This window comes from Enoplosus armatus, chromosome 16, assembly GCF_043641665.1.
Source record: "Enoplosus armatus isolate fEnoArm2 chromosome 16, fEnoArm2.hap1, whole genome shotgun sequence".
NCBI classification, from domain to species: domain Eukaryota; kingdom Metazoa; phylum Chordata; class Actinopteri; order Centrarchiformes; family Enoplosidae; genus Enoplosus; species Enoplosus armatus.
The window spans coordinates 11,144,912-11,159,709 of record NC_092195.1 but is presented as its reverse complement, the minus strand read 5'-3'; the positions used below and the strand labels follow the sequence as shown (position 1 = coordinate 11,159,709).

Genomic DNA, 14,798 nt, shown 5'->3' with positions numbered 1-14,798 from the left:
TGTACATGATGGTCTAAATCTGTTCACTACTCCAACGTTAGGCGGCAATGTTGTCATTAACGTTTCCGTTTTGCTGTCGCTCATTCAGTGACGTCGTATCAGCGCGACCGAAACGTAGAGCATACATCAGCGGCTTGTGGTTTCACTTGAGCGCTGTAATTTTTGTCTTTGGTGGAGGATTTCTCTCTACATTCCGTCACCATCATGAAACTAGTCAGGTAAGTGGCGGTGAAAAGTCACCGTTTATTACGTGCTGTTATATGAGATGTTAAAAACAATGCGATGCTGGTGGATGGATTTAGATGTAAACAGAGAGGCGACGATCAGGCGGGAAGCGGTGATCGAAATGAATGGAGGCTGTCCGGTGTTACAATGACCGGGAGCCAGGCTTTGAAATAACCCGACCGATACATGCACACATGTAGTGTTTTGTATTAATTGTTGACCAGCGGATTTAGCTGTAACATTATGCAGGTATTATAGCCGCAATGTTTGCTAACTTGTTTTAATAAACATACCGACGAGAATGTTAGCTTACCCACAGGCCGTGTCTGGTTTTCGCTATTCTCTGCGAAGTTCAGTTAACGTTAGCATTTAGCGGAATAACTTAAAAAACGTACCCATATCCAGAAACAAATGTTCATTCATTTATTATTCCTTCATAAATTAAAAGGAGTGGGCTTTGCAATGTTAAACTCGCCTCGCCAGACCACCTTTGTTTTGGTACTGAAAGCTACATAGCTTAAACTGTAAGCTAACGTTGGCTAGGTAGCTAACATCATGCTAATCTTCACTTTCTTCAGTGTGTAATGTGTGGAATTGGGAAAGGTTGAGCTCAAAAATCTGTGTGTTCACACTGTAATTTTGTTTGATACTCAGGTTTTTGATGAAACTCAGCCATGAGACGGTTACCATTGAACTGAAGAATGGCACCCAGGTCCATGGCACCATCACAGGTAAAAGCCAGCTGGTGCATCAGTTAAATGTTTGTTACCTCTATACAAGTGAACTGTAGTGAGATATTTGTCAAAGTTGAGACAACATGATTTAAGTTAAGATTTCATTTGATATAAATTGTATCCACAGGTGATACTAAATATACACCCAGTAGACAGTTTATCAGGTTCACCTAGCTAAAGCCAATGCAGCCTAATGCAACAGTCCTGCAATAACTCCCACCTCAGCTTTGTAAATTAGAATGGTTGTTTGCTTGTCCATGTTCAAGTATCTCATCCCTGTTTCCTTTCTTTTCCAATTTAGGTGTTGATGTGAGCATGAACACCCACCTAAAGGCGGTGAAAATGACTCTGAAAAACAGGGAGCCCACTCAGCTGGAAACACTGAGTATCCGTGGCAACAATATTCGCTACTTTATTCTCCCTGACAGCCTTCCTCTGGACACCTTGCTGGTTGACATCGAGCCAAAGATCAAGTCCAAGAAGAGGGAAGCAGGTGAGAATTGTCGAACACCATTAAGGGGTTCAGCAGAGAGAACCATAATACAGCACACTAGGCATGAGATGTGGCTTTCTTTTGTTGTATTGGGAAGTATATACTTTGTTACAGTGCATGGACACCCCCTAAATTTAGTGAACTTTAACTTGTAGTAGATCTTGTATGTTGTGGGTGGTGAACTATAATCTGACTGCAAATTATTTACATTTTGGCATCAAATTGAGATTATGTTAGAGTTTATACTGTAACACTTCAGTGGCTGGAATTAACCACACAATGTGTCTCACACAAAGACAAGTTATTTGTCTTGTACCTTTTGGTGCAAAATGTTCAATTTCTAATTGACTGTTTCTGGAGGAATCTTTTTATCTATACATTATTAAGTTGGACATGGCACATTATTTATGGATTTGTGTTAAAGTGATGAAGACATTCTGCTGTTGCATCATATTGTAAGGTGTTTAATGTTTTGTCCACCATGTGTCTAAAGACTAAAAACATGGATGCCATGAATGATTTATTGCTAGTGCTGTCAGTCACAAGTTAATCTGGCTTTATTGCTAATACAAGACAGGTGGCTATACATCTTATCTACAGCCAAAAATTGGGAGATCATTAGAGGATCATTACCTTGACCAGTAATGGGGGTGTAACAGTACACAAAATTAACAGTTTGGTATGTACCTCAGTTTTGGGGTCAGTTTGTTACGTTTTTGGTACAGCAGGGAAAACGATAAAATGTCCAGTCTCGTTACGCTAACACATTCAGATATGCTGATTTATAAATGTCATGTTTGACGTGTTTCCACAGACATACCCGACTTCAGTTGAACAATATCCGCATGCAGCTAGAATCGTTGTCCATTTTCTCTAACTAACTGGGAAACCGTTACTATGTACACACGTACAGTGGATGTAAACTGGTCTCTCATTCGGAGGCAGCAACACTACATGAGCTTGACTAACCAGGCTAACTCTACTAGCTTGCTACAGCAGATAGACAACAATGGGTGCACAGCCAAAACGTTCCGGTTTTATTGGCCAGTGGCATTTAGCTAGTACGTCATCCTTGATTGTATTTTCACCTGACCCAACTGTGTGACTCCAGTGTTACAGTTAACAGTGATACAGGTTGTATTGGATACATGTATCATAGTCGGGCAGAATTGTTCCTGCAGAGAGAATTTAAATACAACTTTTACCAAAACCTATTTTTCCAGAACCAACAAACTGGTTTGTATTTTGATTGTTTGTCTTGTGCAACTTGTTTCCTCACCTTCATGTCTAACAGAAACTTTCTAGAAAGTGACTTGATATTCCGTATTGCGTTAAACAGGTCTACATATATCTATATTGTGATACTCAAACTTGCCGGTGAAAATGTAGCTGACTGTCACTTGTCTGTGTCTTCTCAGTGGCTGGACGGGGACGAGGCAGAGGACGAGGGCGTGGCAGAGGAAGGGGACGAGGCCGAGGTGGCCCGAGGAGATGATCGCCAGGCCGTACATTTGCTGGCCACCACCCCGCTGTTTGTACAGGATTTTGTTTTTTTTTTCTTGAGGGGAAACATTTTGTGAATTTCCATGTGTTTTTATTCAAGTTTTGTTTTTCCTTATTTTGTACATTAAAATCCTTATGAAGAGGATACACTTGACTCTGTGTATCATTGCAGCATTGGTAACAGGATTTGTTTTGTTTGTGTCACTCACTTTGTTTACTCAACATTATGTTTTCATTACATGGCTGAATAAAGTCTCTTTGCATGGAAATGTGTATTCCCCAAGTGCTAATTAGAAAGAAATTCAACATGGACTGGAATTATTGCATTGTTTTGGAACATGAATTTTGTCACATGGTGCATAGTAGCTCTGAAATTAAATGGTTCAAACATAACAAGGCAACTGGTATCAGAATCTGATAGTGGTCAAAGTGAGTAGAATCACAGAACAGCATGTCTACATGACAATGCATATGTTGGTTTTTTTTATAATTAGTAGATAGATGCTTGTTATTTCTAGGGGCAATAACAAGCAGATGATTATTTACAAATGTCTGTCAACATCTAGGAATAGCTTAATGGTACTCATTCCCCCTCCCTTAAACTGCAGCATAGTGTTCCGCGTAGTTAGTTTCTGTGAGAGCCATGAAACTGGTGCACTTTGGTAAATAAATCCTATAAAATCCAAACGTACTAAACCTGTATATGGTAACATTTGGGCTTGAGTATTGTAGAAACATGAAAATGTATTTAAATTGCCTAGATTACATTTTGATTTACATTCAGGGTCAAATTCAAACGCTATGTGGGTTGTTAGCACGAGACCTCCCAGAAGACACTGCTAAAGACCGGCATCTGACCCGGAAGTAAATAAAACTGACCCAGATAAATATTACAACCGAAACGTCAAATATTCTTTCTTTTTTTTTAACCCAAAGAGTCGCAGCCTGTCTATTTGCTGATTATGGATTTGTAGATGGCAAAATCCTTGGCAGGTTAATACATTTGTATGATAAATTTCCGGCGTTCAAATAGGAAGAACGCTGCCGCCAACAAGCTCGACAGCCGCTCACAGCAGAGACATAATTCACTGGATGCTGATGTACCTGCCAGCCTGCCAGAAGAAGACAGCTTCTGGGAAGCCTTTGAACGCCGTCTTTGATACACAGACATCCCTGTATATAACACATCTTTAGCTGTGCTCCTATGTCTCGTCCTGCCGACAGGAATCCACGAAGAACTCTCAAAAGATGTCTGGTGCTGCCAACTGTCGCTTCATGTATTTCGCTTTCGGAAGCAACTTGTTGAAGGAAAGACTACAACTGGCAAACCCCTCGGCGATATTTTGCTCTACCGGCCGGCTGAAGGTAACCAATCAGTTTGTAGAATAAAACCAATATCGCGTTCACGTCATGTGGAAATTACCAAACAACTAAGTGGTCATGAGCTGCTTTTGTGCAATTTCTATCCTGAACTTCCTGTATGTGCAGATTTGCAGTGTCTGTAGAGCAAATTTGACACATAACTAGTTATTAACAACGAATTAATGGTGTTAATTAGCATACACTTGTCCGACGGTATGAGCGCTTACAAGTCGAGACCATGACACTCGTTCACCTTACGTTACATGGACGCAGTAGCCGGGGAGCTAGACGAATCTGCGAGCTCGTGTTTTATTTGCTCAAACTATGAACGCAGCAATGCCTAGCTCGCACAGGTTAGTTTAATGTCCGTGAATATACCGTAGCGTCGCTGAGGGGAAATTAAACAGACATTAGCGTGCTGTTTTCGTTGTAACCGCTTTTAGTAGGCTAAATCCCGGTTACTTAATAGTTTATTGTGTTTACATGATTATATTTGTTCTTTCAGCTGGTTTACAGGTTCCAGTTTAACTCGGGACATTTTAAACAATCCAGATTATAGTTTAACTGCCGTTGCAAATCCGGGCGCACGGGTCGGTAACCATAGCAACAACACATATACTCTTCTTCTTCTCGGTAAAGTGGCCTAATAATGCACTTCAGGGTGTCCCAATGTGGAAAACAAGTGAGTTGGCGACCTCGTCCATTATTTTCTCATACTAGTCCACCTAAATGACAACAGTGTAGCTTTAGCACCTCCGCTAAAGAAGCAGCTGCAACAACAGGGCCTGTGTGTTCTGTGGCCCGGCCATGCTGTGATGAGCAACAGCAAACAGGCTCACTGGGGACACTGCTGGAAACACAAACATAGCACCCCTCTTTACAGCACATTGAAATAAAAGGCATTTTGTTTAAAATGCACAATGCTTCATCACTGTTCACAACCTTTTGTCCCTTACCCCCTATCCCCATCACCACCCCCGTTTGTGTGTGTGTATAGGACTATGAGTTGAACTTTGGCCTTTGGGAGAAACATGCAGACAGCACTTGGCATGGTGGAGTGGCCACCATTGAATCCCGTCCCGGCGCAGAAGTGTGGGGGGTAATCTGGACTTTGAGCAACGAAAACCTCTGCAGCCTGGACAAGTGAGACACACAAACACACAGCTGCTGATCAGGTCAGCAGTTAATGTTTGTCATTTTAACCAACATGTGTGTGGTTCTTCTTTCTCTGTACTCAGCCAGGAAGGGGTGAGCCTGGGAAAGTACTCTCCACTGGAGGTTTCAGTGGAGACTGACAAAGGACTGATGCTCTGCAGGACTTATCAGATGAACAATTTCCACGCCTGTCCTCCCTCTCCTCAGTACAAACAGGTGTGTGCATGTGAACACAAACACTGGTCCAAAGACAGCACAATTGACTTAAGATATAAAAGCTATACTATGCAATAAATAACACATTCCAGTGTTTTTGTGACTAAATCAACACGTTGATTTGAAGATCTCTATGTGTTTAATATAAGGTGGTGTGTCTGGGTGCTGAGCAGAATGGACTCCCGGTGGACTACTTGAAGAGGCTGGAGGCCATTCAAACCAACAACTACAGTGGCCCCTCAATCCTTGATCAAATCAGACCAGTTTTGAAGTAGAGATTGAAAGTTCAGTTGACAAAAACAACCTCACCTCTAGGTCCATTTAGTAGCTGTTCTGAGAGCATAAACAAAACAAAATAGCATGCAGAATAACTACTAAGTGGACCTTTTTGTTTTTGTCGAGTCTTTAAGTAGTTTGACAAAAAAAACGAACAAAATGAAGATCCACTTACTTGCAGTTAAATGATAATAATGTAATATGTAATGGTGAGATTCAGTTAACTGATTGTGGGAAAAGCTAGTGACTGGATCTAGAGTTAAGATTTTGTTTGTCAAACAACTGTTTCTAAAGGTCAAGACTGAGACTGGCTCCGTTACTGAGTTCAATCGGCACCACTGTGTGGCCAGAAGCTAATAATGCATGCACTTACTGATAAAATAATAATTTTGCTGAGCCCAATACATTGTCTTTTATTTCGAGCTGCTATCAAGCAATTAATTTGAGAAGTATGTTGACAAATGTAGTGAATTTTTCGAGCCATCACAATGGAAGACTAAAATGTACATGGCAGGCAGAAAATTGTTTAATTTATTAAGTCGAAATTTAATATTTCTCAGGGGGAATATTAAACACTGATGAAACACCCTTAAGACTTCAGCCTTTCATTGCACTCCCTTTATTATGACTTTAACCATTATGTTCTATTCCTGCTAATAAAGGATTAAAGAATGGCCTGTTTTGAATGATTTTCCAGGTCATTCAGTTAAACATGAAAGAAACATACCTTGGGGTGCTTTAACACAGCTTGATTTCAAATTATAGTTTTTTATTACGAAATGAAAAATAAAAAATTAATGAATCATTTACATAAAAGGAAACCACTTTATTTTTTTTACAACACAGTGGCCTTGGACAGAATGAGAATTTGTACCTCTTCCCACATTTTTGACCCTCTAGGAATTATAGAAAATACATATATGGTACAAAATAAAACCGCTGTCAGGAGAACAGAAGATATGAACACCCAATAACATGTTTTATGTTTTGTTGAATCTCTAGGTAAATTTTCCACAAGTCTATGCAAATATGTAGACTTCACAATGGCACAAATCATAATTTCATCTGACAATAAAACAAATGCTCATGCAAACAACATGGTCAGAGATTTCTAGCAACCAAGTGTTCGTTAACTCTGGGAATTCACCAAACCTGACAACTTGAACATTTGTACATTCTTAGGAATTTGGCTTCAAAACTGCAAGATGAACAATCACCTAAGCAGTCTGCAGGAAACATGTTCCCCTTAAACTGTTTAAATGTAGAGGGGAAGTGGTGTGTGCAAATAATGAGAAAACAAAAGAACAAAGCTGTGTAAATGACACAAATAGGTCCAAATATGTAAAACAAACAAAAAAACATACATTTATAAAGGAAAGAATAATATAAAATAAATCAAGTCTATGTTGAAGTGTGCACTTAATCTTGCTATTAGCAGACAAGCAATGGTGTAGGAATCACAATTTTGTACAAATGGGCTTAAATAAAGGGTGCAAAGAAAGCAGCTACCAGGAGCAAATCAGTGCTTAAATTGAAGTCAACCACTGTTGAATGAGATTGTAATAAGCTAAATACTGTTGCCACTCAACAGTCTGTCACCATAATATCTCACAGACAATACATCTGCATCTTCATTATTATGTTCTAAAGGAGCATCACAACATGGCTCTGTGTTTATGTGGAAATCAGGAATGTCGACCACTGACGACGTACTGAAGTCAAAACGAAACACTATTAATGAAGGCTACATTAAGAATCTGCCCTCACTTACAGGTAACTTGTGTGTTAGGAAATACATTGTATGCACTGCATGATGAACTTCTCTAGCAACGGTTAACATAAAAAGGCCATCATTAAAGTATCAGAGTTTAAGCCAGTTTTTTTTAATCAGGGAGATCTGCATTTGCTGTTTTAAAGATTGTTCCATTTTCACACATTTCTGAACTCATTCCATCTGCTCCACCTGTTCCCCCTCCGTAATTTTCTCATTTCCACTCTCATCCATCGGTTCTGGTCCGTCCTCACTATTGTCCATCTGCCCTGTTGAATCAGCGGGCAGCTGCTCTGTGGTGTCGGCGGGCTTCTGTTCTGGGATGACGAGGTTGTGCTTGACTTTGCTCAGTTCTGTCATGTTGAAGCCGAGGAGGATGGCAGCTGTGTTCCTCTTGAGACTCTTCATGCACTTGCTGCGCTTCTTGCTGAAGTGGGCCGCCAACTCCGCTTTGGTGAGAGACAGCCTCCTGCACAGCTCGTCGGTCTCGGATTTGGTCGCGTAGGGGTTCAGGTTGAAGTATTTGGATATGAAGTCTCTGCGCTCCTCGTTGCAGCGGCGCTCGACCGGGGTGGGCTCCAGCACCAGCTTCACTGTGGGATCGCTCTGAATCACGGGCTCTGGTGGGGGCAAAAACTTCTCCTGGTCTCGCTTCTTGCGCATGGCCGCCTTTTGTTCTCGTTCTCGTTTGTTGGTCTCGATGACCTCCCTCCATGCAGCCTCCAGCCTCTTCTTAGACTGCAGCTCGGCAGCCGACTGTGTAGGATCTGCAGTGGGTGCAGCTGGAATCACACGAGCTGGAGCTAAAGTTTGTTTCATAGTCAGCCCTTGTGGCATTTGGAGGAAGTAGAGTCCGGATGGCTGACTGAGCTGCTGAACTGGTTTTGGTGGCTGCTGTGGTGCTCCTGTAATTTTGGGTTGCTGTGGTTGTTTTGGTGAACACCGGCAACGCTGAATGTGGAGCATCACCGCCTGCTGGGTGACCTTTCCTGTGTACACACCATTGCAGTATATGCACTTGAAAGCCTCAGTCTTGAGGATAGCATGGATGGTGGGTGCTACGAGGTGTTTTTGTTTCAGGTGCTGAAGGTGTTTGGATTCATTCGGAAACTTTTCGTCACAGAAGGGACAGTATGAACTGTTGATTTTCGCAGGTGCTGGGCAGATTTCTGGCTGGCTGCTGGGCTGCAACTTAAAGAAGATAAGGTCCAGGGAATTTGTGACCAGGGCAAGATTGACTTCGGTGTCTCCTAGGACCTCTTTTGGTGCTGTGGTGTGGACATCAAAGTAAGGGAACAGGATTCCTCCAATACCCTTTGAGTAGACCCTGTACTTCTGCCTCAAAAAATCACAGTATGCCTTGCTTGTGGGATTGTGCTGCTTTACATGCTCAGCAAGCTGTTTGATTGAAAAGAACAACGCTGAACAGTACAAACAATTCAGGCCATGTAGCAGGTGTTGGAAGACGCTTTTTTCTGACAGTAGAATTTTGCACGTTAGACATTTGACAGTTTTGTCAGGCATTTTCTTCAAGAATGCTGCTCGTGCAGCCACACTTTCTGACTTGGATGAAGTGGATTTTGTCTGGTGGGCGACTTCTGTGTGCATGTCAAAGACATTGGAAGGGAAAAGTTCATTGCAGAGGGGACAGGTAATCCATTTCTTAGTTTGTGGTGAGGAGTTACTTGTTTGATCAACAGTCTTGAGAGGGGTACTTGTGCTCTGGGAGACTGGCATTGCTACTTGCAGTGGAGCAAAAGTGTACGTAGGCATGCCATTCATCCTGTTGCCAGTGGGGATAAGGTGACTCAGCAGAGACTGTGAAGTCAACATGGTACCCTGTAGGGTGATTTGGTTCGTTGGTACATTTTGTGTAACCACAGCAGGCTTAGATACAGTTCCAGCTGCCGTGTTTGCCTGCAGTCCTGACGGAAGAAAAATTTGCTGCGCTTGTGGAGTCTGTTGTGGTTGAGCAGAAGCAGGAGCTAGAGCCACTGGTGCCTGTCTCAGAGACACATTAGACACTGTGGGAAGCTGGACCATAGATGGTCCTTGGGGCAAAGCACTTCGGAGGGCTATCGTGGCACCAGGCTGGAGCAAACCTTTAGCCTCAGCACTAGCTAGCTGCACTAGTGCCGATGCTTGAGGGGGCAGAAAAGCTTGGTTGGTTCCAGGGGCACAGATAAGAGTAGTACTGTTTGAAGTTCCTTGTAAATGCTGTAATGCCACCACAGTCCCAGTAGGCTGGCCATTACTAGGTAAAACCAAGGACTTACTGTTGAACATTTGAGGTTGCTGTGGTTTAGGAGCAATACTTGGGAATGTCACAAACAAGCCATTACCATTAGGCGTTGATTTAATGATGTAGTTCTTGTTCTCATAAATCATACTCTGCACTTGTGTGCTAACTGAATAGTGCGATGGCTCAACCAGCATGTGATGCAACATTTGGTCTAGGTTTCCAGTGTTCACCCTACACACCTTGCAGCAGTACACCTTTATGGATGTAGGCCCTTGAAGGTTTAATCTGTAACCAATATACTGTTCTGCCAAACTGTCCAGGTGCTTGAGAATGATGTGCTTCTTCATTGCAAAGATAGAGGAGGTTGGAAAGCCACATCTTCGACACTGATACCTCTCATTTCCACGATGGGTGGGTAAAGACACTTCCCTTGGCGATTGTATATGGGTGGTGAGTTTGGCATGGAAGAACAGCATGTGCTTCTTGACAACCTTGGGGTGGCCGATGAAGAGGCACTGAGAACAGGGTGCCAGCGCACAGAATGACTGCACATATCCATGGCAGCGAGAGACATGGCTCCTGAAGTTGTAGATGTTTTGTGAAGAGTACTTGCACAGGTTACAGCACAGAGATCGGGACCGGTAAGGCCACTAAACAGAAAAAACAACCAGTCACTTATTTCATTAGCAAATTATCTTTTTTGTTGATAGGTATTTATTATTAAAAGTTGTCAACAAGAGTTGAGTGTCATATTCACCTTTTTCTGTAGTCTGCTATGGTATCCATCTGTGAAATCCACCCAGTCAGTTTCCTGAAAGGCCTCGTCTTCATCTGAGTTTTTCTCCGCGTTTTCACTGATTTCCTGCACAGTAAACAACACACAAACAAATCTTAAGTACAAGTAACAGTACCACAATGTAAAACATGTCCATTAAATGTGCTACAGTCAAAGTCTCTAAGTTTCTAAGTAAATAAGGATTAGCAGTAAAATATGTGGCAATGATTGTGCAAAATGGAAAGCCATTCTGCCAACAGTTTAAACAATAGCAAGGCATCACACAGCATGAATGAATCATATATGCAGTTGCCAGTTTATAATGTGAACCTAGCTAAAACAAATGCAGCATAATTAAAAAGCCCAGCAATAAATCCTACCTTCATTAAGGATATAATGCTCAGTTGTTGTTTTAGAGAGGTTGATTCAACTGTATGCTAATTGTGGAGGCTGCAGTCTGTGTTGAACTGTATTGCATTATTCTGAGAGATTTTTAATAATTTGTCCACCCTATTTATATCAATTATGGTATAAATTAAAAACACCTCTCTGCATAATGCAATCGTATTCAACAGCACCACAAATATGCACTCATATATGCAGTATAATTGAGAAATAGTTGACACAGGTATGTCAATTGTGTCATCCTTCAAGATTTTACTTCTTTTTTTTTCTTTCTTTTTTTTAATCTCAACAAAACAAATCAAGTTTAGTAGCGAGGCATTTCATTGCTGCTGTGCTTAATGGACCATCTGTTTCCTAACTTGTTGTTGGCAAAAATTATCCAAATATCAAAACATATGAAAATATCTGACAATCCTGTAAATCCAACATTGCCACGAAGCAGTCCTGCTCATTGATTTGCAACATTAATCAAATAAGCCCAATCCCACAGAAAATCTCACAGTAGACATGACATCATATTGCCCAACCCCACTCGTTGCCATAACAACCAAAGTAAAAAAAAAAAAAACCTCTTCCAATTTGACCATCATCAGATCACATTCAAATCTGATAATAATATGTTTTAAAGATGGCTGTATTCAAATGTTTACACCCAAACTTTAACACTATTCCCCATAAACTCAATGATCATTTTTAAACTGTGAGGCTGTCGCTGCACCTGCTATGGAGTTGATTGCATTAGTGTCTATTAAGTGACCAGTGATCAGTTAACAAAACCGTTCTTTATATGCAAAAAAAAACTTCTGTGTAAGATGTTCAGACTTTTAGTGTAATGATAGTTATGGACTATTAGAGCATTGGAAGTACAGAGTGGAAACTTCTGGACAGAAACACTGAGGAGATATATATAAATCATCACAAAGGGTCAGATACACAAAGAGTGTTTGTTACTTTTTGAGCTATTGTGAAAAAGTAGTGAGCTACCATAAACATTTAATACAAAGACTGGCTTATTAACATTGCAGATCTATCTTATGTGAAGTGTTAATTACACGTATATAGGAGCCTTAGGTCAGACCCAAATTTTAAAAAGGCATCTGCAATTATTTTGCAAGATAAAACATACCTTCAGATGGTTTTGGCAGTCTTCCAGGCCAATCTCACTTAAGATGTTTTTCACAGCCTTGCGTGCCTTTCGGATCTTCTCAATATTTCCAACTGGAACCTGATACATTATTCCTCACAAGCCTTGTAAAAGAAAACAAGTTCTGATGTTAGCAAGTATTAACACAAATAATGGCATGAGAAATATCACTGAACTTAATCTTTTCTTTTATGTATTTAGAGTGCTTTCACATTTCCCAACCAAGGCCTAGAAAGTAACCACTATTTCAGTCAAATAATTAAACTTCCACTCTTTACTGCTGCCCCAAATACAGCTGTTTGGTGAAGGGAGACTGTAAATGAAGAACAGCAAACAGAAAATGGCACATTCTGGAAAAAATGGCAAAGGCAAACACTATCAATGCAATCAGCAGTGGTCAGTATGTACACCAACAAGCCAGCATACATTTCAACAAACCTATCATCTATTAAGAAATAAAGTTATTACACTCCTAGGGTGTGTCATTTTATAACGTCATACTGCTAACAAAACAAAAAAAACTTGCATGAAGATGGAATAATGACCATACTGTAGTAAGGATGAAGCAGTAGCATAGTAAACAACAGCATGGAGATAACATCCCTGGGCTAAACATGACAGAATGAAAATAACAGCATGACTGCACATGAATTGTCTGCATATGCGAGGACATGACAGTTGCAGTGCAATAGCTGAATTCGCTTTGAGTATCTCACACTGTAAGTGTCGTATTTTAGCAAATTAAACGTGTGCATTTTGATTTAAATCCCCTACGAACTACAACCCGTGCCTTCACTCATTTGCCATCCATGCTAACAGTGCAGAGTGTATGCTGCTCTCACTGGAGTCATTAAAAAGCCCCTAGTAGCACGCTGACAGCACCAAGCCGGGTTACTAAGCTGGCCACGCCGCTTCTTCCTACTTGAGGATGCCCACAGCGTCCTCTCAGATATTTACCTCGTCTTATTTCAGTGTAGGATAACGTTAGTTGTCGCTGTGCCACCTCCGACAGGGCTAACGTTTTCCACTTCCACCGGCCCTCAACTGTGTGTATCGGTAAGCTGCGTCTGCTCCCGATGCTGCACACAGATACTCATCCGAGCAGCATCCTCTGTCTACATACACCGCTGTAAGAAGAATGTAGTCAAATATTAAACGTGATGTTTGCGAACCCCCTCCAGAGATAAGTTATTTTTGGTTCAGCTTTTGTCCCTTTCTTCCCCCTATTGAGGTAAAAATGGCGCTCAAGTTCAGGATCTGACGTTGCCGTCTCATTTGCATACTGCACAAACTGACCAATAGGAGACTTCTCAGCCTGAAAACTGAGTAACTTTTTATACTGTCGCCGATACTGTCAGCCATTGTTCCAAAGTGTCCAGGTGATACATTTTATAATTTTGTTTTTGAATTTCATGTAATAAATGACTTGTTAATTGGACTTTTGTATTCTACCATAGATAGCTAGGTTGGGGGGCGTGGCTACTGCGACCCCCACTGGCAGTCACCTGGTACATGACTGAGGCTAACCAATAAGCTGTCGAGAAAATGAGCTAAATGGGTGGTGCTTGTGGTGTGACGTCATATCATGCTACTTTTTTTAGCCAATTAAATAGAACCACCATTTTGATAGGAGAGGAAGTGAAATTGATGGTTTAGATGTCTTTTAGCTAGCATAGCATAAAGTGTTGGGACTTTTGAATATGTTTAACGATGACTAAAAAAACTAAATGGCTAGCTACCACGGCATAGTAATTTATACTTATAGCGAAACTTTCAGAAAAAATATAGATTTTTATGCTTAATGATACCTACTTGTAAATGTCGATTCAAATCTTTTACAGATTAACAATCTTACGTTTGGCCTTTCCACCTACCAATTTGCAAACATTTTCACTCTCGCACAAGTTGAGCAAAACCCAAGCCACCTGTCTGAATTATGGCCTACCAGTTAACCTTTACGAACAAAGATCAGTTTGATTGGAGACAAATCGACAGTGACAATGTGATGTAACTCCAAGCTTCTTCGTGGTGCACTCGTGTCCTACAATTTCTTGCGTTACGAATTTACTGTACCATTTTTGATTACTGAATCATTTTATTTATGTCAAATCTTTACTTGACCACTGGAAATGTTTTTTTTGAATTTCTGTGGCATGAAGCAGTTTGATTTTTGAGTAACGACCTAATTTGAAATTTGACAAACAAGATCACATGACCATTGTGCCCTCTGGTCAGGCAATGCAAACCAAGATGATGTAATTTTCTGGGCAAACAGAGGAACAACTTAAGAGACACAGTAAAGTGTCAACATTCATGATGGCTCTTCTGCAGCTGACCATGGCGGATCAGTCACATCCCAAAGGTAAGACTGCTGAAGGACAACTAAGTTAGATTACATCATCTCCAAACCCAAAGTATGGTAGAAAGTGAAAGGGATGTTTCCATGTGAGATTACTTCTTGTCAAACCAATACAAGGTTATTCAATTAAACCAGTGA

General features: G+C 41.0%; 3 protein-coding genes across 4 annotated transcripts; 2 read left to right on the top strand and 1 right to left on the bottom strand.

The window, feature by feature from the left end:
- Positions 1-97: 97 nt before the first annotated feature.
- Positions 98-3,102, top strand: snrpd1 (small nuclear ribonucleoprotein D1 polypeptide). Of its 2 annotated transcripts, none has more exons than XM_070922025.1 (4): positions 98-218; positions 880-953; positions 1,381-1,452; positions 2,871-3,102. In XM_070922025.1, the coding sequence occupies exons 1-4, from the start codon at positions 205-207 to the stop codon at positions 2,945-2,947; spliced, it is 237 nt and encodes a 78-aa protein (XP_070778126.1). In that variant the 5' UTR covers positions 98-204; the 3' UTR covers positions 2,948-3,102. The 2 variants fall into 2 exon arrangements, with proteins under 2 accessions (XP_070778126.1, XP_070778125.1); XM_070922024.1 differs by having other exon boundaries at positions 880-956; positions 1,261-1,452.
- Positions 3,103-4,060: 958 nt separating this feature from the next.
- Positions 4,061-6,611, top strand: ggcta (gamma-glutamylcyclotransferase a). Its single transcript, XM_070921988.1, has 4 exons — positions 4,061-4,320; positions 5,315-5,460; positions 5,556-5,688; positions 5,838-6,611. Exons 1-4 carry the CDS (start codon positions 4,204-4,206, stop codon positions 5,961-5,963), a joined length of 522 nt encoding a protein of 173 aa, XP_070778089.1. The 5' UTR covers positions 4,061-4,203; the 3' UTR covers positions 5,964-6,611.
- Positions 6,612-7,909: 1,298 nt separating this feature from the next.
- adnp2b (ADNP homeobox 2b) lies at positions 7,910-12,391 on the bottom strand. Its single transcript, XM_070922339.1, has 3 exons — positions 12,284-12,391; positions 10,735-10,839; positions 7,910-10,627 (listed from the first exon to the last, which is right to left on the bottom strand). The coding sequence occupies exons 1-3, from the start codon at positions 12,389-12,391 to the stop codon at positions 7,910-7,912; spliced, it is 2,931 nt and encodes a 976-aa protein (XP_070778440.1).
- Between the last annotated feature and the right edge of the window lie 2,407 nt (positions 12,392-14,798).

Coding starts and splice junctions, on each gene's coding strand:
- snrpd1 (XM_070922024.1), top strand. Junction 957..1,260: donor GGTCCATGGCACCATCACAG/GTAAAAGCCAGC, acceptor TTTCCAATTTAG/GTGTTGATGTGAGCATGAAC. Junction 1,453..2,870: donor GTCCAAGAAGAGGGAAGCAG/GTGAGAATTGTC, acceptor GTGTCTTCTCAG/TGGCTGGACGGGGACGAGGC.
- ggcta (XM_070921988.1), top strand. CDS start 4,204: ATGTCTGGTGCTGCCAACTGTCGCTTCATGTATTTCGCTTTCGGAAGC. Junction 4,321..5,314: donor GCTCTACCGGCCGGCTGAAG/GTAACCAATCAG, acceptor GTGTGTGTATAG/GACTATGAGTTGAACTTTGG. Junction 5,689..5,837: donor CCTCTCCTCAGTACAAACAG/GTGTGTGCATGT, acceptor GTTTAATATAAG/GTGGTGTGTCTGGGTGCTGA.
- adnp2b (XM_070922339.1), bottom strand. CDS start 12,391: ATGTATCAGGTTCCAGTTGGAAATATTGAGAAGATCCGAAAGGCACGC. Junction 10,840..12,283: donor ACTGCCAAAACCATCTGAAG/GTATGTTTTATC, acceptor TTTACTGTGCAG/GAAATCAGTGAAAACGCGGA. Junction 10,628..10,734: donor ATAGCAGACTACAGAAAAAG/GTGAATATGACA, acceptor TTTTCTGTTTAG/TGGCCTTACCGGTCCCGATC.